At 39.9% G+C, this 24,203-nt stretch overlaps 1 protein-coding gene across 3 annotated transcripts in view; it reads left to right on the forward strand.

Annotated features, from left to right (window-relative positions):
• The window catches only part of diaph1 (diaphanous related formin 1), a 103,496-nt gene that overhangs the window by 31,774 nt on the left and 47,519 nt on the right, over positions 1–24,203 (forward strand). For all 3 annotated transcript variants that reach the window (XM_030739468.1, XM_030739469.1, XM_030739470.1), the window contains 14 exons: positions 634–764; positions 3,078–3,155; positions 3,242–3,305; positions 4,068–4,207; positions 4,464–4,569; positions 4,784–4,894; positions 5,134–5,252; positions 6,806–6,922; positions 9,052–9,167; positions 11,157–11,221; positions 12,965–13,144; positions 15,315–15,848; positions 17,374–17,488; positions 17,641–17,649. In XM_030739468.1, coding sequence (XP_030595328.1) covers positions 634–764; positions 3,078–3,155; positions 3,242–3,305; positions 4,068–4,207; positions 4,464–4,569; positions 4,784–4,894; positions 5,134–5,252; positions 6,806–6,922; positions 9,052–9,167; positions 11,157–11,221; positions 12,965–13,144; positions 15,315–15,848; positions 17,374–17,488; positions 17,641–17,649 — 1,885 coding nt within the window. The remainder of the gene's footprint in view (positions 1–633; positions 765–3,077; positions 3,156–3,241; positions 3,306–4,067; positions 4,208–4,463; positions 4,570–4,783; positions 4,895–5,133; positions 5,253–6,805; positions 6,923–9,051; positions 9,168–11,156; positions 11,222–12,964; positions 13,145–15,314; positions 15,849–17,373; positions 17,489–17,640; positions 17,650–24,203) is intronic.

A 24,203-nucleotide genomic window follows, 5' to 3' on the forward strand; every position in this document is an offset into this window, starting at 1 on the left:
TTTTGAAGGCATGTTTAAACATTACCATGGTGATCAGAGAGGATGTTATTCATGCTGTGGTGATGTTAGGAGGACGCTGCTGATAGAGTTGCATACACAGTGGATTCACGTTTATTATTATGCTTAGAAAATATCACTTTTGATTATGGTCGTATCATTTATTTGAACCTTTTTTATCCGCCACACCTTAAAGGCTGGTCTGTGGAAATATTGTCTAACACTAAACTGGGGAAACTTCCATTCGTAGAAAATGAATCTTATTGTGGATTTATGAGAACCCAGACCTTTAGAAATGATTTAGTAGTCTTTTTCTTGCTTTGAAATCCTGGCAATTCCAAAGAGTTCACAAACTCAAAGTGCTCAAAGGCCCTACATAATTATACAGATGGCTGCTAATACAGTTCATTTAACTGTAAAATAAGTCTATTAGGGGAAACATCCTACACACAGTACCCTCTAATGCCTCATATCAAAATTTCAAATTACTCTTGACTTTTGCCCTTGATGCTGTACTGTTGTGCTTTCTTGTGGAAATATCAGCAATTATATCCTGTAACAAGAAATATGTAAATGCAGAACACTAAGTGATTTTGTGTTTATGTGCCTGCTGTGTGTGTTTGTTTTGTCGATTAGGGTCAAAACCAGAAGGAGAGTTCCAAGTCAGCCATGATGTACATCCAGGAATTAAAGTCAGACTATCGAGATACACCGCTGCTGAACTGTCTCGAATCTCTACGGGTGTCACTCAATAACAACCCTGTTAGGTAATGCACATGCGCACACGGTTTAAAAAAAAAAAAATCACAAATACAAGTTCCTCTGGCTCTGTGCTTGAGTTTGAAATAAATCATACTACAATAACATGCCAAGACTCAGTGTAGGTTTACAGTGATGTTAAAAGAACTTTGTGGAAGGTGTAATCCTTTTTTAGTCTACATTTTGCGCAAACATTGGGGATTCAAAAGTCATTGGATAGGTTTTCGTGAAGCTATTGTCTCTTAAAATTTTGTGGGAAATCCTCAGCAGTCAGTAACTGCCTGAACTTCTTACCAACAGATGTCACCAGAGGCTCCCTAGTGGTGCCAATTCAGGTCCTCAGTGCAGGTGCCTTCATTTACTTTGTGTGGGTCTTACACCTTTAGTCAGGTCTTTACAAAGTTGAGTACAGCTCAATCAGAGCTTGTTCAGTCAAGGATATTGCACTGGTAAAGCCCTTTGGTTTCTTTGTTGACATGTTTAGGATGGTTATCCTGCTGAATTAATGAAATGAGCTTTGACACATTAAACTGCGTACAAAGAACATTCCTGTATATCTCTGTGGTGAATCATCAATAAATGTTAATGTGCTGGTTCCATTGTCAGCCATGCATACCCAAGCCGCAATGGAATCCTCACCATGATTGAAAGATGAGGTCGTTAACTCTTGGTTTATTTTCATTTTTTAGTGATCCATAAACCTTTGTCTTTGAATGTTTTTGTGAGTTGTTTTTGAGGCTCACTAGGGTTTAATCCTCTGAAGTTTTACTTATGAATTCTTATTTAGTGTTATTGACAAGTTAAACACTGATGCCTACATCCAGGGGAGCATTTTTGATTTGCTGTGCAATCATAAACATTTTTTTCTTCACTTTATGTCATTTTCCGCTTATCCATAACATTTGCATTTCTTTCCATTTCTCAGTCTTGTGTACACATGCTGTTTTAGAAGGTACCCATCCACTGATTGATTGTGGCAAAGCAAAGACTTGGTTTACTTAACATGGATGTTCTAGTCTTTAATGACCCACAATTTTGCCTGAATTTAAATGGGAGCTTTAGTCAGCTTTGAGCCATGCCTGAGCTTCATTGTGCATGAACATTGAAACACGAGGTTACTTAAGAAATATTTTGTAGCTAAGTGTCTCTGTACTGTTTAGCCTTTGCAATTAGGGGCCTTTGTGTAAAATATCTACTTATATTAATTTTGACATAAACCTGCTCAAATTACATCTGAGACTGCACTGGGGTTATTGATACCTGTGAGTCAGTGAGGGATCTTAAAGGATCTTTACTTTCTATTGAAACTCATTTATCATTAAGGAAAATCAGCTATAGTTTAGATTAAAAACAATTGCCAATTTGTCCAAGACTGGCTGCTCCCGAAACGTGCATGACTTTTTTGGCCAGTAGAATTCTTCAAGATCCTCAAAATTTCATCACAGGTTCTGTAGGAAGCTCTTGCAGCATGTGTTCAGAGTGAGAGAGAGGGAAAAGCCTTTGCTGTCCAGAGAGAAAAACCACAGTTTGCCGCGGAATATGTGCAACAACCAGGGGTCTCATTTATAGCCATTTTGTGTATGTTGTGCCTTCTGTGTATAGTGTTTACCTGAAGAAGGCACAGGCAAATTTGGGATATATACAAATTCACCTGTATGGACACTTGGTGGCGGGGGAACGTGGTGTCACATTTGCTGATTGGATGAAGTGTTACCACACTGTCAAAACTAAATGTACTGAATCAGTATAGTATAGTGATGCTTCAACTCACTCATGCAGTGTGCAATTTCTCCACTTTATTGTAATCATTCAAACCAGCAGTGTTTTTTGTGCCTGTGGTAGTGAGTGTTTGTGTGCACATTTAATGAAGATCCTACACAGGTTTAGAAATGAAGCCTCAGGGCTTTTGCAATATTATGCTTTCAGCTATGAATCAAAAGTCGGCTTGTCTGGCCACATTATACTAGATGTGCTTGGCACAGACAAAATGTAGCTTTTCACTAGCAAAACCTCATATCCACTGTAAAGCATGGTGGTAATGTTAGTTTGTGGTTTTTTACTGTCTGAAGGAATTGACATTTTTAAATCAACTATGACGTCATTATATCTGATAGTATTTGACTCTAATGAGCCTCGTTCACTAATGTGTTCATGAATTTGTCCTTACCACCTTGTGCATGTTGGAGAATAAAAATCATTCTAAATTCAGGAATGCTGTAACATACACTTTTCTCAGTATATGGGAACATGCTCACTTCTAGGTGGATCGTGGAAAAACATCACTCGAATGTGTACTAACGACGCAGTCTTGTCACTTTCAGCTGGGTACAGAACTTTGGTGACGAAGGGCTGGCTCTGCTTCTGAATCTGCTGAGAAAACTACAGGATGAAGAGCAGTCGTAAGTTACTTAAACCATGGAAAGTGCAACTGTATATTCTAGCAAGGTGTTTAATGTCTTATCGGTTTATCTCATTCACCATTCAGACAGATAGGAACGAAATGTCAGCACGAGATCATTCGCTGTCTAAAAGCCTTTATGAATAACAAGGTAAGGAAATTTCTGTCTTCACTGTAGCAGTTCTTCCATTAGAGGGCACTCACAATTCATTGCTGTTCAATAAAATGAAGGTTGAGAATGGTTTGAGTCTACAGTATAAGGCTGTATCCGATCTTATAAAATCATTTAAACTTGTCCAGACTCTGTAATACTTAATGTTAATTAATCTGTAACAGTGTGGCAATTAATCATTATATCTGAGAGCTTAAGTCTATCATAAAAGCTAATAATGTGAAGGTAAAGAAATAAAAGGAAGGGAAAAGACTGAAATGTTAATGAAATATTTAAATTTTGTTTAATTTTGTTCAAGCTGATTTGCATTATGTGGCTTAGGACGGGTAGTTTATTAAAGATTAGTCAGTAATAGAGCAGAGTGTAATTTGGTTATAAATAATACATTATTGGTCCAGAATAATTTTCGAATGTAATAATGGATACTGACATAATAACATTGCTTTTTCTAGTCGTTGTCCCTAATAACAGTCTGTAGTAATAATAGATGAATGGCAGTTCAGTAACTTGTGCTATTTTGCATGCCTTTCAAAGTGCCAGCTTCTGTCAGATTGTTCCACCCCTTTTGTCAGAGCAAAACGTTTGTATACAATTTCCAAAGTCATTGCAGTCGAGTACATTTCATCTAGACCAAGAGATACTATTTCTTCTGATATGAAGACTATAATCTGAAAAATGAAAGCCTTGTTGATGGGGACATCTTTACCTCAGTCTATTTTCTCTCTTTCCTTTTCTGCGTAGCATGGTCTGAAATCCATGTTGGAGTCAGCTGAGGGAATTCCTCTGCTGGTCAGATCCATCAACCCAAAGGTGCCTCATATGATGGTGGACGCTGTCAAGCTTCTTTCTGCCATTTCCATTTTGGAACATCCTGAAAACCTGTAAGCATTAGTGAAATGTTGACATTGTCTCAAAAAGCTGGATACTAGACTTGTGCTCCAATGTCATACCAACTGACAGTGATGAACTGGTCTGCGGACATCAGTAATTGCTGAAGCAACAGAATTTATTTTTCTTCTGCATGCTTTTTTCCCCTGTTTTTTTTTTTTAAATATAAAGGGTAATGTTGTATTCATGTACTGATTTATTGAATAGCATGAAGCTTTACATAATGTGCATAATTGTCTGTTTTTGCAGTCATGAGCGTGTTTTAGAGGCCATTACAGAGGAGGTGGAGAAACAAGATATTGAAAGGTTTCAGCCTCTCCTTACTGGAATGAACAATTCCAGCATTGCCCTTAAGGTACGGATTCAGATGCATACCGATATTTTACCAATTATAGGTACTCACATGGGCTTTTGTCTTGCAAATGACCCTCCACAGCTCTGTTCAGTGGGTTCTGTAGTATATAAGATACCTGACAGATACTGTTCTCTATTACAGATTTCATGCAACCAATTAGTCTGAATTATGAAACTGACTTTGTGTTATTTTATTTATTTTATTATTTTGGCAGGGTGGCTGCATGCAGCTGATCAATGCCTTGATCAGCCGTGGAGAAGAACTGGACTTCAGAATCCATATTCGCTCTGAACTGCTAAGGCTGGGACTTAGAGACCGGCTGAAGGTACAGAAAACACATTTGATCTCTCTCAAAAGTGACATCAACATCCATTTTCACAGCTTTAATGTTTGTGTCTCCTTGTCTTGATGCCTCTGTCTTCCTGATGGGCTGACACACACTCATACTGTAAAAACTTTTTCCACAAGCATTCAGACTCAAAATGTTTGACTGTCACTCTCCTCCTGCCATTCTCCATCGCACTTTTTCATCTCTCTGCCTGCATCCCATTTCTATCCCTGCAGGAGGTGCGGAACATAGAAAATGAAGAGCTGAGGGTGCAACTGATGGTGTTTGATGAGCAGGCTGAAGATGATTTTGAGGACCTCAAAGCCCGTCTGGATGACATCCGTATTGAAATGGAATATCCTTCCAATGGGCAAAATTGTCCCTTTGTGGAAGCTGTCTTGTTTGCTTTTTGTCCTTCAAAACAAAGAGGATCTGTGTGATCAAATCTGGGCCTTCTGGTAATTTTCACGTTTACAGTGTTTAGCTAGTTTCATTAGAAAGAGAGGACCTTCACTTTCTTTGCTTTTCTTAACATCCAGTCCACCAGTATATCTGTAATTATTTGTATATTTTTTCTGCATTATAAAAATGGGTTACACATCAAAAGTTTACTACTTTCTTTCCCTCAATCAATTCCTTTATTTGTCCCCATTAGGGTAGTTTGTTTTGCCTACAGTCAACCTGGTCATTTCCTTCAAAGACTTTTTTCATATGTCCATTCATCCATAAATCCATTCTCATCCGCATATCCATTGCAGGGTCTTATTATAACCTAAATGTCTACTGAGTGAACCTGACCAAGATTCTAAGCACAGGATGCACAAGATGTTTATCATTTACGTTTCACAATAATTTATGTTTTCCACTCTATTAAATATAATATTCAGGGTGGATAGGTTTGAAAAGAAATCAAACTAACACCTTACAAAATACTCTATACTTGTAATAATTGCTGTACTTCTACTTGCCATGCAGTTCTGAATTTCAACACCAGATGCCTCCTAGGGGTAACCATCGCAGTGTACACAGAACGCGGCAGTGAGGAAAGCTGCTGGGATATAGATTAAGTACAGTAATATTATAGGACAGAAATTTATATGACTTTTGAAAACATGAACATGCTGAGAACAAAATGTGTGTTACAGATAAATCCCATCCTATGCACTACTGCTCTTAAGATTAGGGTCATTCAGAAATATCCTTGTTTTTGAAGGAAAAAAAAACAAAACATTAAATTGATCAGTAACTTTGGTAATGATCATTGATGTAATTATTAAATAAATCACATACATTTTAATGAAATGTCTATGTAGGTGTACAGAGGCCCATTTTGTGTTCCAATGGCACATTGTGTTCCCTAAAGTTTATTAGAAAATTGCTTGTAATTGTCCGGGAGGGGGGGGGGGGGGGGGGGGCATTTGCAATTATGTTGGCAGAGCTGCAAACTGTTGTGCTGATTAAAGAATCAAAAAATGTCTAATTGAGTGTCTGGAGCAACAGCCTTTGTAGGTTTGATTATAGTCTCAAAAAGGCCGAAGAAAAAAAAGATTAGTAACACAATGTGCTTTTGGAATACAGCTTAATGGTGCTCTGTATGCCCATGTAGATATTCCATTAAAATTATAAGTGATTAATGATTTGTTCCATTATTCCTTGTTAGTTACAACATTTCTGATCGATTTGTTTTTAATTAAAATAACAAATGTGCTTTTCTTTCAAAGACATTTGTGTGTTCCCAGATTCTTGCCTCAGTAGCTTTGTGGAAGTAAAATTCAACTAAGGTTGGTGCAGAACAGTGTAGACTTGTTGACTGTGAACTGTTTAGATGTTGTGTATGTGAGTATCTGATATTTGTGTTAAATTCTTCTATTGATTGTGTTTGTTGAGCCTTAACTGGTTTTGCTTCAATGATGTGAGGGAAACATTTGAGGTCTTGGTCAACACTGTGAAGGACTCAAAGGCCGACAGCTACTTCCTGTCCATAATGCAGCATCTGCTACTGATCCGTAATGATTACTCGGCCAGGTAGCGCACACGCACACGTCTACTCACATGTTCTCCTGTTCACGCTTTCACACATTAAGCTGCTGTTTTCTGGCACTTGCCTATTGATGTACTTTTGTTATAAAAATAAGTCGCCATTATGGGTGATGAAAAATATAATAAGGCTATTTTTTCCCCTCCAGAATGACTGGGCTTGCTTAAATGAAGAGAAAATAAATTTCTTAGTTTTTCATTTAACACAATCAGTCCAATAAAGTCTGGACTTTTTACTCAATAAATAAATTAAAAAAAAAAAAAAAAAAAAAAAAATATATATATATATATATATATATATATATATATATATATTAACACTAATCAAAGCTAATGCATCAGTTTTCTCAGGTGGACGGTGAAAAGGTGCGAACAAATGAAGCAAAGTTTAAAAGAATGGCAAGAAAACCAAGAGAAAAAGGAACTTTTTCTCCTTTTCTCTCTTTTCACTAACATCTTACCTCCATTTAGCACTTTCCTCCATTTGCTGTTTGTTTTGTAGAGCATCCTTCCAAAGCATGAAAATTAATACATGCAAAGAAGTCCAATTCCATTTTAATAGAAATTAGCTCCATCAACTCTTATCACAAGGAGTATGCTAATGTCTCTCTGTGTGTTTTCTAAAGCTCTTGGAGTTTTAGTTAAATAAACAGAAAAAAGAAACAGAATGATGGAATGACAAGACTGGATAGAATATTGAAGACAAGTCCGGAGTTGCACTGCATTGTGTATGTCCATGTTACACTTGGTGCAAAAATGTGCAGAGATGCACCTGTTTGTCTAGTGTTTTCCTTGATGGTATCAGATAGGCAGGAAATTGTGGTTTATTTTTAACACAGGTTGGGGAATGCATTGCAAAGATGGAAAAGGTAGGCCGGCCCAAACAAATAGTCCCAGCTGGAGTCTTTTCAGCTCCCCCACCATCTCTTCCATCCTACGTTTCTCTCATGTTCAGCTTTTTCCATCCAGGTGATCTAGAGAAACACAATAGAGGTGGTCTCTAATGGACTCTTCAGAGAGACAGGAAGTGAGGGTGGGAGGGAGAGCTGTAGAGTGGCTGAAAATACAGCCTGGTAATTATAGAGTCGAAAAGAGAAGGAATGTGGAGGTTGATACAATAATCAAAAAGAAATTGAGAGTTGAGGTAAATTGCTACATGGAGAGCCTACTGCTTTTTGTTTTAAATTCTTGGTACCTTTCAATCTCAAGTGTAGCTGATTACAATTATTGTAATGAGCATACTGTGCACACAGTCCATAGGGCTTAATGTGTATTAGTTTATGTTCATTTTGGGATTTATCCAAATGTACCTTTAGGACTACCAAACAGCCTTGTCTGATTGGACCCAATTTCTAAATTTAATAAGTCTGGCCTTATGAAGAATGACAAATTTAGGATGCAGCCAAATGCAAATCTATTTCTTTTTACTGAAGCCAGTTTTAAGAAATGCCACTAGATGTCTCTCTCGCTCCATGGATAAATCTTGAGATTTAAAAAAAATCAAAAAAAAAAAAAAAATCTTTAAAGTAAAGGAGTGGAATAAGTGTTAGACAAAGGCAGAGTGACTAAGAGAGAGACCAGTGAGGGAAGGAGACAGAATAAATAAAGTATTGAGTTTTGACTCTGGCAGCATCTAATGGGGTCAGGGAATAAGACACCTCCAAAATTGAGTGTCTGTGTGAAGTTGGCTTCATCAGACATTGGGCGCTGGGCATAAACCAGCACACTCTCGCGAAAACATTTGAACACAATCAATCTTTGTGGCATGAAACTCAAACTGTCATCTGCACACAGACAGCCAATCTCAGTTGCTAAGACAAAGTGACAAAGCATGTGTGTGCGCACATTTGTCTGCACAGATGAACTTATTTGTTCTTTGTCAGTCCAGTCCTAAAAAAAAATTATGTGCCATATTTCTTATAGAGCAGCTGGTTTAAGACTTGTATCATTACCCATATACTGTACGTTTGCTGAAACTTAGGAAATATGTGTATTCTAAGTGACAATTTCTTTTTTTCCAGTCCCTGTCCTCTAATCAAATGTCATCCTCATGCCTCTCCTTTTCTTTGTCTCCTAATCAATTTGTCTGTAAACCCATCACTCCCCGTTTCCCGCAGGCCTCAATACTACAAGTTGATAGATGAGTGTATCGCGCAGATCGTGCTTCGGAGGAATGGAGCAGACCCTGACTTCAAGTGCCGTAACCTTAGCTTCAACATTGAAGGCTTGATAGGTGGGTTGTTAAACAGAATCATACATGCTTGCGCTCTAATGAATGGCACAGTTGCCCTGTAGGTATCAGTGGTCAGTGTACCAGAACCATTAATTTTTTTATAGCATATGTTACATTGTCTGTCAACATAGTTAAAGTCTCAGAAACACCACAGGGTGGAGCCAGAGAGGGAGTGTGTGTTACTGTGGGGTTAATTTTCTTACAGGTTTTAACACAGTAATTGTATAAATTTGTATGAAATTAATTTTTAAAGTGCTTTTTCAGTCTGTTATCTCTGAATTTGAATTTGGTTAGATGGTAATTTTCAGGATTTGGTTTTAAATGTTTTTAATACAACAGTCAGCTTTTTAAGTCGTGATGTTCAAACATGTTGAAAAAAGTGTTTGTACTTGATTTTTAAATGACCTCGCGTGAAGACAAACTGAAAAATTACCTTAGAGACAGGAGAGATGTGACAACATTTGATTTGCTGAGATGAGGGCACACACTTTGAGTACAGCCCAGACTTCAGGAAGAAATTCATAGTGTTGCACTCAGTTGTGACCATTGAAAGTGCTGTAAATAGCAAATCACTGTTTGAAGTGGGTATGAATGGCAGTTTGCTTGTTTTGGAAAGTAAAGTGGTGAGCACTGGTATATGTGCATTTGGATTTGCTGACTGGACTGGCGGTTGTAAACAATGACTTCAGTAACTTAAACCATAACAAAATAAAGGTGCAGGCTATGTCTCAGGAGTTCAGTGCTCTTTATGGCAGGTTTCCTTTGCTCACTGCAGGAGGCTCTAATTGCACTGCTTCTAAATGTGTCCTGAGACACACACAGGCTGGCTGGCCTCCTTTAAGGCTACCAGAGTTATTATTGGTGGAAGGCAGCCCAATTCTGCCCTGCATGCATTATTTAGTGTTTTTCTTTGAACTCTGAAATTCAGCACAGTTTTTTCCCTACATTCTGTCTCCCTTAGTACTCTCTATTCGAAGTTTGTCCCATTTAGCCTAGCCACCATTACACGCTCACCCCCTGCCCCCCACACGCAAAAATCCATTGCACACAAATGCACACTGTGTAATTTTATGTGGTTAAGTATATTATTGCGAGGTTCTTTCAACTGCAAAAATGGTCCAGTTTCATCTTGCCTGCCTTGCTTACTAGCTTATATAGATATGCAGTGTCTTCCATAAATTCAACTTTTTTTCCACAGCCTTATTTTCATTGCAGCTGAAGATTCACACTTCACATTTCCACGGTCTGTAGGGTTCATGTTTCAGTTCACATAATTTCTTCAATTTCTATTTTAGATTTCACAGCCTTCTATCTTTGCTATCTCTGCTTGATCCTCTCCCTCTTGGGCATCATGATTAGCTGTCTTTGATCCAGTGACATTGTGGCATTCATCTTCATGTTAATTAGCTCTTTTACTGCACATGCTTGTTAAGCCCTTCAGCGCTGAACCACCTGTAGACCCTGCAATTATTCTGTAAAAGTACCCTGTTGGTCAGTCTGTGTCCTTCTCACCCTGTCCTCTGCAAAATAGTCCAGAAGTAAGACATTATCAGTCTCTTATTTTATCAGTCTTGGTGACTAAGAATTCCAAGTAAAGTGTTATGTTTCACAGAGAGAAATTGATGGGCTCTGACCTTGGTCAAACAAAGGTGTATGTATTAGAGGATTAGCAGGTAATGTTGTGTAGAAGCAGCATGCATGCAAGAGAAAGCATCAGATTGTAATGAGATGCCTCCACAATCGTCGCAGATCTTAACTTTGAGTAGTGTGATAAGGGAAAAATAGGGAGACAGATGGGATTCGTGCGCTGTGTGTGCATCTGTTTGTAAATTTATGTGAACACACAGCATGTGCCAGACTGAAAGGTACGATGTCTTCACGGTCAGACACATGCAGGTGTGCTGTCAAGACCCTTATCTTATCTACCACCTCTTTTCCTGCTTATCTTTTCCTATCCTCTGTCCTTTCTTTTTTTTTGTGTGTCCTCAGACAATATGGTGGACAAGACCAAGGTGGAAACCAGCGAAGCAAAAGCGGCTGAACTGGGGAAGAAGGTGAAATACAGATTCATACACATATGCTGCCCTGCAAAAGTGAGGCAGATCCCTTTGTTTTTGCTGTAGACTGAAACCATCTGGGTTTGACTTTAAAAGATGAATATGGGACAAAAGATCAACATCTCAGCTTTTATTTCCAAGTATCTACATCTCATTCACAGTGTTGCAATTAATATTAGCGTTTCAGTCACATCGGTATATCTTAGTTTGGTGAAAGAAAGGATCTGCTTACGATCCCAAACATATCAGCTAATCTGTGAAACACATTAGGGTTAAATTCCTGAAAACAAAAGCTGAGATGTTGATTTTCTTTTTTTAATGTCAAACACAAATGTTTTCAGTCTACAGCAGAAATAAAGGGATTAGCCTCACTGTTCCAATACTTTGAGGGGAATGTACACCAATGGAATACACTCACGGATATATTAACACATCAACCCAGAGGCCTGAAAGCTATTAGAGTCATATTAGACACAAAAGAAAATCACACATTGTCAAAGCTAACATTTCCCCTCATGCATGCAAACACAGTGGGATTGTAATGAAATTCTATGCAACCACTGTTTGGCTGACAATTGATGACAAATGTTAAAAAAAATGGGCGGAACAGAGGGTGACTAAGAAAATAAGCATACACATGTCTAACAGCCACCTGACAGATAAGTATTCTTACAGGCAAGCAGAAAACATACACAGCACACATGCACTCACACAAGGGGGGGGATAAATGCTTTGATAGTGGTATGCTGCTACACTGATGTTTCTGTCTCAGTGACAGGATAATTGCAAAGAGGGAGCTCAAACTAGCCTTCATTCATGCACACATAAAGAGAGACGGTCTCACATGGGATCATATCAATTGAATGCGCCACATCCATAAAAGCATACATTACTTCAACAACATTGGAATCATTTTCATTGACCACGCACACGCACACACACACGCACACACACCACAGTTCTAGTTGTGCATGATGGGGTAATTGCAGGCAGTCTCTTTGGCAGGAATTAGGAAAAAGGATGACAGCGGGAGTAACGGATCTGCTGTCTGCAAATTAAACAGCCATGTGTGTCTGTGTGTTCATGTATTCAGCTCTTTAAATACTCTTATCCTGTTTGTCAAGTGTCCTGACTGAAAAAATCTGTGCAAATTTATATAAGGGAGAAAACTTTAAAAATGGGAAAAAAAAATTCTTTTTTTTTCTTCATGGAAGGTGAAGGGTTTGAAATAAAAGTGAGAATTGACACTAATTTGCAGTGTAAATTATACAATGAAACTGAAGGCGCTAGATTTCAAGAAATGGCTTCAACAGGTCTTTGAAATATGGACGCTGCTGCCTCTTTGTTTCGCCACAAAATCCAGGGCAGAGAAACTTGTTTTGTTAGACACTTTTTGTAGTTGCACCTAATGACTGATATTAATGGGATGTGATATATTCAAATTTTTAATTGTTAATTTTCTTAGTGTTACTGCTGTTTAAAATGAGTTGAATATGGTTGAATATGTAGTGCACATTCATATTAGGACTAGCGCTTTCACAGCAATAGTACAGTGCAATCAAGATACTAGTGAGACATTTCCAAGTGTTTTCAATGAAAACTGAGGAAACGGTTGTTTACTGCCTTGAAGATCACGACCCTTGAAATTGACCACCTCATACAAATTTTAAAGCCATCTACCCAGCACTTTTTTGGATAACGAAGACTGAGTCTGTCTCTGACCCTTTACATATGTATTAGCTGGATGCAGAGTTGACGGCACGCCACGAGTTGCAGGTGGAGCTGAAGAAATTGGAGAGCGACTATGAACAGAAGCTGCAGGACTTGAGCCAAGAGAAGGAACAGCTTGCCACTTCTAAGCAGGAGCGAGAAAAGGAGAACCAGGGACTACAGGAACAACTAAGCAACTTGAAAACACAGGTACACACACACACGCAATCTGTATCAACATTATTTTTTTTATTTTTATTTTTTTTTAAGTATAATATATTTGCATTTTAGTGTCTGTGCTTTTAGGCTGACTGTGTCAACTTCTCTCTCAAACATTTGCATATCTAAAATAATTCTAAAGTAATATTCAGTGAATTACAAATGTGTGGAACCCAGTGTCAAACTTCTCAAAATCTTTGTGGCAAATTGACTGGCACAAGCACTTCATGCAGTATTAGGACAGAATAAATAGACTGCGTTAGATAATTGAATCAGTGTAATTTAATGTCCTGGAAATCCATACACAAAACCAAAAACAACTGCTAAAGCTGCATGAAGTAAAATATTCAGGCCTTGGAAAAATACAATATTGTAAGTCTAAGCACCACAAAGTTTTGCAACATCTATGCACACCCACACAAACACAGAAGCCCCCTGGCCTCAAATGATTTTGCCAACTGGCATAAAAAGAAGTGGGGGGAAAAAAAACAAAGTATATTGTAACAGGAAGCCAAATCTTTTATAGATTAGGAATCTCAATGAAAAAAACATGGAAAGTGGGGGAATGAGAGTATAAAGAGTAACTGGGGAAAAAAAGAAAGTAGAAGAAAGGGAATTGATGGAGATGGGAAAAACATAATTTTTAAGTCCAAGATACACATGCAGAGTGTGTGTGTGTGTGTGTGTGTGTGTGTGTGTGTGTGTGTGTGTGTGTGTGTGTGTGTGTGTGTGTGTGTGTGTGTACACTCATACAGTAGGGAGGCAAAGATGAGGATTGTTTGGCTGTCAGTGTCCTGCTGCCACACCAGCTGGACTCTGCCTCAGAGTGACACCCAAACTAACAAACACACCAAGTGACCCAGAACAGTCTGCCTCTGTGCATGTGTGCTCATAACCACATGATGATGAGCCTGTGTTTGTGTGTCTGCTTGTGTTTATCTGTCAGTTAGAGACCTACACAACTTCCAAAATGAGCTTCATCCAGTGCGGCAGATGCCAGCAGAGTCATCATCTCACTACGCAAAAGCCCAAAACCCGCACACACGTACACAGTTGTCCAAAGCATTAACGGCATCACGAGCCAGGCATCAAACAAGCTTCTCATACTAAGATGGCTCACTTTGTCTGTGTTTGAGGCACTGCCCATCGAAGATTTCTTCACATGTAAAGATCTCTCACTGTGCCTCTGTGCGATGTTGTGCCCAGTTTTTCATCTGCTGCCTCACTAAGAAAGCCTGCCTCAGAACCTCTTTCTGTTACTGTCTTCCTTTCAAAGTCCGAGGGAATGACACAATTTGCACAGAGACATTCTTTCTCTCTCACACACACACACACACACACACACACACAATATACACTTGATACACCTAAGAACATATAAAGGAAATAAACTTCCCAGTACTAAATTCATATAGTATATTTCCATTCTAACCTTTATCTGCTCTTATTAGCTGCCAGCCTTAATGACTTGGGCAGTTTTCTCAAGAATTGTTGCCTCACTGATGTAAATACTGTAGTCAGTATTTCAATGTTGAAATGAAAAATAGATTTCAGCCTGACTTATAATAAAAGTTTGTCTTCTGTAAAAGTTTTTCTTTTGAATTCTTCTTTGGACTTAATTCCCTCCTGCTATGGTTTTCTCTCTGTGCCTCCGTCGTCTCCATCGCTCGTGAAGCACTGTTGTCAGCAGGCTGTGATCACCCCCCCACCCTTCTTTTTTTGTTTTCTTTCCTCTGTTTTCATGTATTTATATTGGAAATGGACCCCCCCCCCCCCCCCCCCCCCCCCCAAAAAAAAAAAAGTCAATACAAAAATTTATTCCAGGAATATAGTCAACACATTCTAATATCACTTGTCACCTGGGATACTCATCTTGCTTTGCCTCGGGGCCACTTATGCACAGTGACAGGAGATTAGGGGCCAGTCAATAAACAAACAATATTTATGTTTGAATGAATAAAGAGTCCAATAACTCATATTTTTAACTACTTTTTTCCCAACCTGACCTGAGTATTGATTACAAATGTATTCGCTGCATTAAATGGGTGTAAAAAGCTTTGATTACATTTGAAAGTGTATATAAGATTGAAAATATGTTTTGCTGTATCCAGTTGGGCATGCTCATTAATATTTATCTTAACATGTGCTTATTTCCTTCCAGATTGAAAAGTTGTCTAAGGACTTGGAAGAGGCTAAAACTAAGGTTGTCACTGTTACCGTTCCTGTGCCAACACCTGGAATTCCTCCACCTCCACCACCTCCACCTCTCCCAGGCCATGTAAATTTACCTGTTTCCCAAGCCCCACCCCCCCCTCCTTTACCCGGTCATGCAAATATTAATATTGGCATGCCACCCCCACCCCCACCCCCACCACCACCTCCACCCCTCCCTGGCATGCCACCCCCACCTCCACCTCCACCGTTGCCTGGGATGGGACCTCCACCACCTCCACCGTTGCCTGGGATGGGACCTCCACCACCTCCACCGTTACCTGGGATGGGACCTCCACCACCACCGCCACCACCTGGAGGTCCTGGTATTCCTCCTCCACCCCCAGGCCCAGGCATGCCTCCACCTCCACCATTTGGCATGGGGGGCTGGGGTGCCCCTGCACCACCTACACTGCCCTTTGGGCTCCAGCCTAAAAAGGAGTACAAGCCTGAGGTCCAGCTGAAGAGAGCCAACTGGAGTAAGGTCAGTCATACAAAAGAAAATTCACGCTTCTTTTAATATTCTGAGTAATTACCAACTCAACCATTACTTATGTAGTAATGCAAATGTTGTGGAAAATGTAATGCAGGTGCTTTTTCACACATCATTGTTAATTAGCTTGTATTTTAAGTCATCTTGATTCAATGGTGGGCAGTTCCTTCCACATATGTTTGGATGTGGCCCAAAAAAAGAAGAGGAATTGAAGAAATTGTCTTTGCTTTTGATCATGATCTTCTGTCTTGATGCCAAAAATCATGCCAATTTTCAAAATGTGTTGCTTGTCTGCTAGCATAACATACTGTTTTTCAGCTCCTCATTATCACACAAACTGCTTGAGTAAAAATGGGCAGAGAATCTAAATAATTCAGTTTGTATGTCACAGTGTGCAAAAAATGAGAAGTGGAGCTTAAACAGCGGGATCTTGACCTAAAGTGACTTGCATTCATACGTGTATCTCATGACTATGTGCCTCATGTTCTTCTCCTCCCTCTCATCTGTGATGGTTAAAACATCAAAACGGCCCTCTGTCTTTCTTTAGCCTAAAGCTACTGTTTAATGGCTTCAACAGACTTCATCAGCATTTAGCTTCTCTCTCTCGCTCGCTCGCTCTCTCTCTCTCTCTCTCTCTCTCTCTCGCTCTCTCTCGCTCTCTCTCTCTCTCTCTCTCTCTCTCTCTCTCTCTCTCTCTCTCTCTCTCTCGCACTCTCTCTCGCTCTCTCTCTCGCTCTCTCTCTCGCTCGCTCTCTCTCTCGCTCTCTCTCTGAGTGTTTGACGAGGATGTCACAGAAATTGCTTTTTAATAAGCCTTCTTCTTTTAACTGCACCACTGAAAGATAATTAAATTGCTGCTAGAAAGGACAGTATTCTTTTGTAATTTAAATTAACTTTTTTTTTTCTGGCTTGGTCTCATCCTCCTTTTTGCATGCTCTCTTGCTTTCTTTCTTGCTCCTTAAGCTCATCCCCATATCACATTTCCTTTCCTTACTCTCTATCTTTTCTGTCCTACACCCATCCTTGAGGCTTTGTTCATAATGAAAGGCCTGATATCTGTAAATTTACTACCACTTTTTCTCACTCGCTGTTTCCCTTTTCTCTTTTTCCTTTTTAATAAGAGCATTCAGAAAGTGAAGAAAATACATGCAAAGTTAATTGTGACTTGTGAGAAAGCATGATTAGGGGAGGGAAAAGTACAGGTCTTTGCATTTCAGTGCGTACGGCTCTGAAGCTAAAGATGCTTTATGGTTGAGACAGTGTGTGATGATTAGAGGAAAATGACTATTTCCTCTGTGTCTTCCTTCCTTTCTCCTCTTCTCCCTCTGTTTTCATACTGCTGCTTCTTCCTTTTCTTCTAATGAGCTTCTTTATCTGCTCATTGTTGGCAAGGTGCATAGATGACCAATTTTGGAAAATTTGATAATTTGATATCATTATTTCACATAACTCATTTATTACTCATTTAGTGGCCCTGTCTCTCACACTCTAAACATGACCTCTTGCTCTTGCTTAGATCGGACCAGAGGACCTCTCAGAGAATAGTTTCTGGATCAAGGCGAAAGAAGACAAATATGAAAATAATGAACTCTTTGCCAAACTCACCTTAACCTTTTCTTCGCAGACAAAAAGTGAGTGTGTAACTTTTCTTTTTCTGCTCACTGCTATCATATTGTGTTTTGTATTAATGAACACTGCCTTTCTTTGCGTCTCTTCTCTCACATCTGCCCCAACTCTAATGGACTTCATGTCTATTTCAATCACCCTGCTCTGCTTCCATCAGCCACTAAAGGTAAGAATAACAGAATAACACATGCGCACTTCCATTTTTTTTTTTCATCCTTTGTTCATACATCGTGTCCAGCATTTCTCACCTTTTCTTTTTCTCCTTGGAGGAAACACTGCACGTATATATTATTCATAAATGCTGTGGCAAAACAGCATCTCACATTAGTTCATGAATAAACCACCCACACCTTTATCTGTGTATGTGTTCATCTCCTCAATGTGCCCATGACTTGTTAATGCTGAGACTCACTACTTGGTGAGATGCATTGGTACTAAGGGATATAGAGGGAGACAGACAAAGGGATGAACAAGGAGAAGGTCACTGATGTCCTTTGACTTGCCACCTGCTGTCCTGGCACAAAGCGCTGACACACGGGTATACACACACCTGTCCTCTCCTATCACCTTGTCCCAGTGTCACAGAGCCTTCTGGTCTAACTCCTCCATATTCAAATCATAACCAGGACACCCGGAACGCTCAAACAGTATGTGCTGTGTATTTAATGCCATCTGACCTTCACATTCAGTCTGAGTACACATCACACGCACGCACCGCGCACGCACTCATATCATATAGATAAACAGGAGTGCCCATGCATGCATGGCTGATGCTAGCTGGTGATGTGGCTTAAATGTCAGGGCTGGCAGCTGTCCCATCTGCATCCACCTGTATGGCAAGTTTTAACGGCTGCCTGTCACTCCATAATTTGACCCCACCTTCCCTTCCCCCCAAACTCACTTTGGCCCATGTGCCCAGGCCTCCCCTTTTTATTGGCTGAGACAGCCGCCTGTTCTGGATGATGTCTAATAACCTTTTCTGAGTGCTGTGGATAAAGACACCGTGGCCTTTTCATAGCCACACACCTGTCTGTGTGTCTGCCTGTGTGAATGAGAGAGTGAGGGGTGGGAGAGTTGTTGTTGATTTCCTGGGCGTGTTTTGAATCTGTTTTGATAGTTAGGAATAAAGCATGCTTTGGCACTGAATTAAGATTTCACTGAGCTGTTGTGTAAGCATTTTTTTGTGTTTGCACTTTAATCAGTTTATTCTATGCTGTCACTTTTCTGTGTATACAGTGCTCAAAAAAACCAAAAAAAAACCACTTTGAAAACACATCCGATATTGATATGGACTGTGTAATGTGTTATGTGTTATGAACAAATTGATCGATTGTCTCGATTGGTGGAAATGAAAATCAGCATACCGACAGCTGAATTCAAAAACACCCCAAAAATCAAAGTGGGGAAAAAAAAAAATATGCGGCAGGCTATTCCATTTTGCCAAAATTTCATTGCAGCAACTCAGACTGGTACTCAGTAGTTTGTATGGCCTCCACATGCTTGTAGCCATGTCTGATGACATTGGAGCATGCTCCTAATGAGACAACAGATGGTGGCCTGGGGGATCTCCTCCCAGATCTAGACCAGGGCATCACTGAGCTGGACAGTGTGAGGTACAACCTAGCAGCGTTGGATGGATGGATGGATGGATGGATGGAAGGAAACGGTGTCCCAGAGGTGGTCTGTTGTATTTAGCTCAGGCAAGCGTGGGCACCTGTTTGCTGATATCAATTCCTTCATTTGAGAAACTGCCTACATACTCTCATTTGTTTCTGATTGTCTGGTCAGTGACATTCACACCTAGCGGCCTACTAGAGGTATTTTTATAGGGCCCTGGTGGTGCTCAACCTGTTCCTTCTTGCACAAAGGAGCAGATTCCAGTCCTGCTCATGTGTTAAGGAACTTCTACAGCCCTGTCCAGCTCCCCTTGAGTATTTGCTTGTCTCCTGGAATGTCCTCCAGGCTCTTGAGACTGTGCTGGGAGACACAGCAAAACTTCTGGCAAAGGCATGTCAATATGTGCCATCCTGGAGGAGTTGGACTACCTGTGAAAACTCTGTAGGTTCCCGGTATTACCTCATGCTACCAGTAGTGACACTGACACTAGGAAAATGAAACATGAGTGAAAAACAATAAAGATGAGGGGGAAAAAATGTCACCTGTAAAACCATTCCTGTTTTGGAAGTTGTCTCATTGTTTACCCTCTAATGCACCTGTTGTTAATTTCATTAACACCAAAGCAGCTGAGCAGTGTATGTTTGTGTATCTGTCACAGCACTTTCACAGCTGCCCATTAAGTGACCATCTTATTCAGCATATAAATAATCTTCAACCTTTGTCCTTCTTTTTCTTGGTTAAACACACCCCTTAAGGTCTAATACATTCCTCTTGACCTCACCCTTCTCCTTCTCCTTCACCTCTGAGAGTGTGTATTCACTCTTCCTCAGCTGCTTCTTTTTCCTCCTCATCCTGTGCTGCCCATTCCTCGTTAGCCACTAAAATCAGACAGACACCACACTGAGCCACTGCTGACCCTCTCTGACCCTTCTCTCCATCAGCTGCCCAGCAGCTGGATTTTGCAAGCACACAAATACCCACACAGAAAGTGTGTGTGTGTGTGTGTGTGTGTGTGTGTGTGTGTGTGTGTGTGTGTGTGGGGCGGCAGTGTGCTCAGGGCAGGGTCAGAGGTGTTGACCTCTGTTGCTTGCTCGAAGAGCAGAGAACTGATGGTGGGAGACACGCCCTCTGGCTACATACAGCTCTCATGGACACAATTCAGCACTTTCACACAGTTGTGCATCCATGGCTTCAGAGGGCATTACACGAACTAACATTCATTTCCTGGAGACTTGGTCTAGCCTTCAGCATTAGTCTTACTTGTCTAACCCTACCTGAAACCCTATCCTACATGTAACCTTAACATGTCTTCACCATAAAAATTTATGCTGTATTTTTTATGGTAACTATCTTTTTGCCCCCATGAGAAAGATGTGAGAATGTGAAATCTGTGTAAACAGATTTGGGTCCATCAAACCAGTTAAAACCCATTAATATCTGGACAGACGCACTGATGTGGAAATGCACTTTATCTTTTGCCATTTTCCCTTTCCGTTCTCTATATATCTGTTTACTCACATTGAAAACAGGGTGAAGTTCAGGAAATGGGCTTAAGCTTGTCATCCTTCTTTCTTCTGTGTCTTTAGATACTGAATGTCAGAATATATACCACAATCCCAGACGAATTTCAGAGATAACTGAAAGCTTCATTGTCTTGATCGTTTGACATGATCTTGCTTGTCCACGTTAAGCTGGATTTTGCTCCAGCATCATCAGTTATTTTACAATTTATGTGCAGCCAAGGACACAGTTAGTACTGTGCTGCTAAACATCGGCATGGTTTAAGGCTTTTAGATGCTGCAGCACCTAAAATCATATTATAGGTCAAGGTACAATTTAAGTAACTGGTGTCTTTGTTTGACTAAGATTATAATCTGCATTTTATTATCTAATTGTGGTTTTGATTTTGGGTGATCTTAGTGTGACACATCTTACTGTTGAATGTTTTGTAAGCTCTGTTTAGATTACTTACTAAAGTGTACTAAGTACACAGTATACTGCTGTGTTGGTGGATAACTTGTGCTATTTTACTGCCAGACATGTAAGAAGAAAACTGTTAGCCACCGACACCCCACTACCCAATTATTGCATGCGTAAGTGTGTAAGGGCTTGTACAAAGACCATTTGTAACTTTATACAGCTAACTTGTTTATATGACCTATGTGTGGCTTTGAAGTTGATAGTGTAGTGTAAGAGTTTTGGCAGAAGATTCCTCCTTAAGCTCCATTTCTCACTTTGAAATGTTTGTTTTTTACTTGTTTGTATCTCTTTTAATTTTTGCTTTTAATAATAACAAATACTACTGGAAGATCAGAAGAGTTTTTTTTTTAATGACTACTTTTAAAAGTGCAGGTGGACAGTGACAGTACTAGAGTTCAGACATTGTTCATCTAGTGTTGGTGTATATATAACCTGAACTGTCCTTTTTTCACTTTTGCAGACTGTGTGTTTGATAGCAGGTGCCTTTTGAAGTCGGCACCTCAGATAGCCCAATTAGCGAAAGAATGAGAGAGAGAGAGAGCGAGAGACAGAAAGGAGGAGGTGGGTGAAATAAAAGAAGCTTGAGCAGAGGGAAAGGCTGGACTAGGGGGAGCGGTGGTGATTAATTTGATTCGGGAGAGAAAAGGGCCAGGAGCATATATAGTTATTAATCCTCATAATGGGAGGATCATTTTCATATCCCAATTCTCCAGCCTTTACACCCTTACCTCTTCTGTGTCTGTCTCAGCTGCTGTGTTTCTGTGTTCTGTTGTGTTATGCTGTCCTCATTTCTCGTTTTGGTGGAGATTCTTGCACCCTAAGGAGGCCCTTTGTGATGCCATCCACTGTGTGTCACTGCATAACACACCTACACATAACAGCACCTTACTGTATCACATTCACTTTCTTTAAATTACAAAAACGTTTGTTGCAGATGAATGCATGTTTGTCAGTGCAAGGGTGCCTGTATGCTGGTGTGCTCGAGAGTGGGTGGGTGAGCTCAGCCACATTTACAGACCAATTATAATAAGCCTTTTGATCTCCCTGTGTTCTGACGAAATCAATTTCCTTCTCTGTAGGTGTGTGTGTGTATGTGTGTGTGTCTGTCTGTGTGTGTGCGCCGTAGGTGTTTGTGTGTGTGAATGTATGCACGTATTACTGAGTTTTAACTTAGGTCTACTCTGTTCACTTTTCACTTTAATGAGCCAGAAATCAGCAAGAAAGTGCCTGCTCTCTCTCTTGGTGTGCGCGCGTGTGTGTCTGTGTATGTGTCTGTATGTGCGCGCGCTTGCATGCCTGGGGCCCTCACCAGGGTTGTAGACCAATCAGTTAAAGGGATGAGAGATGTAATATATCAGCAATAAAAGACCAAGAGGCATGGAGAATGATGGTGCAGTGTTGATTAGATCATTACATCTTCTGCTAGACAGAGTTCACAACATTTGTTACTTGTTTGTGTTACAGTATACTGGCTCAAGGTCATTGCAAGTTGAAGGAAAAATTTCCATACTAATGAAATGACTTAAACAGACTCCTGCCCCTACAGCACAGTTGTTTACAACAGTCTGATTGCTGGACTGATACAAAAATGGCAACTGTTTGATTATGATTGTAACAGTTTTTTTTTTTTTTTTTTTTTTTTTTTTAATGAAGCAAAATTCAAAGACAGTATATTTGGTGGAAAAAAAATAATGGATAGTGTCTCTTCTCATTTTAAACCTTTGCTATGTGTGCATTGCTTCAGATTTGATAGGCTTGATGATTTGCAAGTTTTTGGTGAAAATCATTACAGGTGAGAAGATGGAAAACCTAGATGGATAACTTCCCCTGTGATATCCCATTCCCTCCATCCCAGTTTGGTAATAGATAGAACAGATAGGTAGTTTTATAGAAGTGCATTTTTGCACTGCTGCCTCTTCTCTAGGTCAGAGCCAAGAAATTAAACAGACACACATTTGTTCAGTGTATGTGTTTAATTGTATGTGTAATTATTTATAATTAGGCAGAGTTTTAGATAACAGTTTATGGGATGTTGCGCATAAGAGCTGCAGTCTCCTGAGACTGTTTTTTAAAAAATGTACTAATAAGCCAGTTAGATGACTCAATGAGGGCTGGATACACTGAATGAAGGCATAAAAGTGTTGGTGCATGCCTGTGTACGCCTGTGCATTTGTGCTAAATTAGTATTGGCTTTGAAAAGCTTGTGTGCAATGTGTTTTAACTTCTCTTTTGAGTATGGGTGCATCTCTGTGTGTATGTTTTTACTTGTGCAGCTTACTGCAGGCCTTGTTAATTGTGCAGTGTTCAGGCTGGGGCCACATGAAGAGAAGCGGGTTAATGCAAGGGTCACTAATGCTGTGTAAAGAGCTCAGGAAAAATATCACACCACACTTTCCTTCAGTTCCCTTATCCATTTCATTTCAGGATGTAGCCACTTCTCTAATTATATCTCTATTCTCCACCTTTTTCCTACAAATAGTTACATGATTGTATCTGTAGCTCTTTATACATCAACACATGTGAGACACATGAATCTAAACAGTTTGAATCTGTCCATTTTCTAGTCACTGGAATCCCATTAGACTCACAAATGACACTAAACATACATTTCTCTAGCAGTGTTTAAAGTGGCTCTAAGGACGTGTCCCAACTGCTGGGTCCCACCTCAGCTGTCTCCTTTTAGTGTGACGGGCAAGCAGCCCATCTTGGGAGCTCTCTACGGATCTCATTGCTCCTTACGCTATCTCCAAGGTTGAGCCCTGCAGTGTATTTGCAATCTAACCCTTTCAGTTGGCAAAAGTCTGTGTATATTGCTGCTGCTTGTTAATCTCATGCTCTAAACCTGAAACTTGGTACACTCCTCCCAACTGCTTCACACTCTGTTGCAAACATTCCAGTCTATGCTAAGGACTCATTGTGATACCAAACCACATCATTTGCGGCGACTTGAACGTATCCATGCTAATCACAGACAGAATTGTCTAAACAGCACCCATATCCCATATTTAGACCAAAATATTTGCTAGCTTTTCAATGAGCAGGTGTGATTTTTCAAATGACAGATTTGATGTTTATAAGTTGCATTTGGTGTTTAGTGTTTATGTCTACCAGTGCTTAAGTTTA

Source organism: Archocentrus centrarchus, chromosome 10, assembly GCF_007364275.1.
Source record: "Archocentrus centrarchus isolate MPI-CPG fArcCen1 chromosome 10, fArcCen1, whole genome shotgun sequence".
NCBI classification, from domain to species: Eukaryota; Metazoa; Chordata; class Actinopteri; order Cichliformes; family Cichlidae; genus Archocentrus; species Archocentrus centrarchus.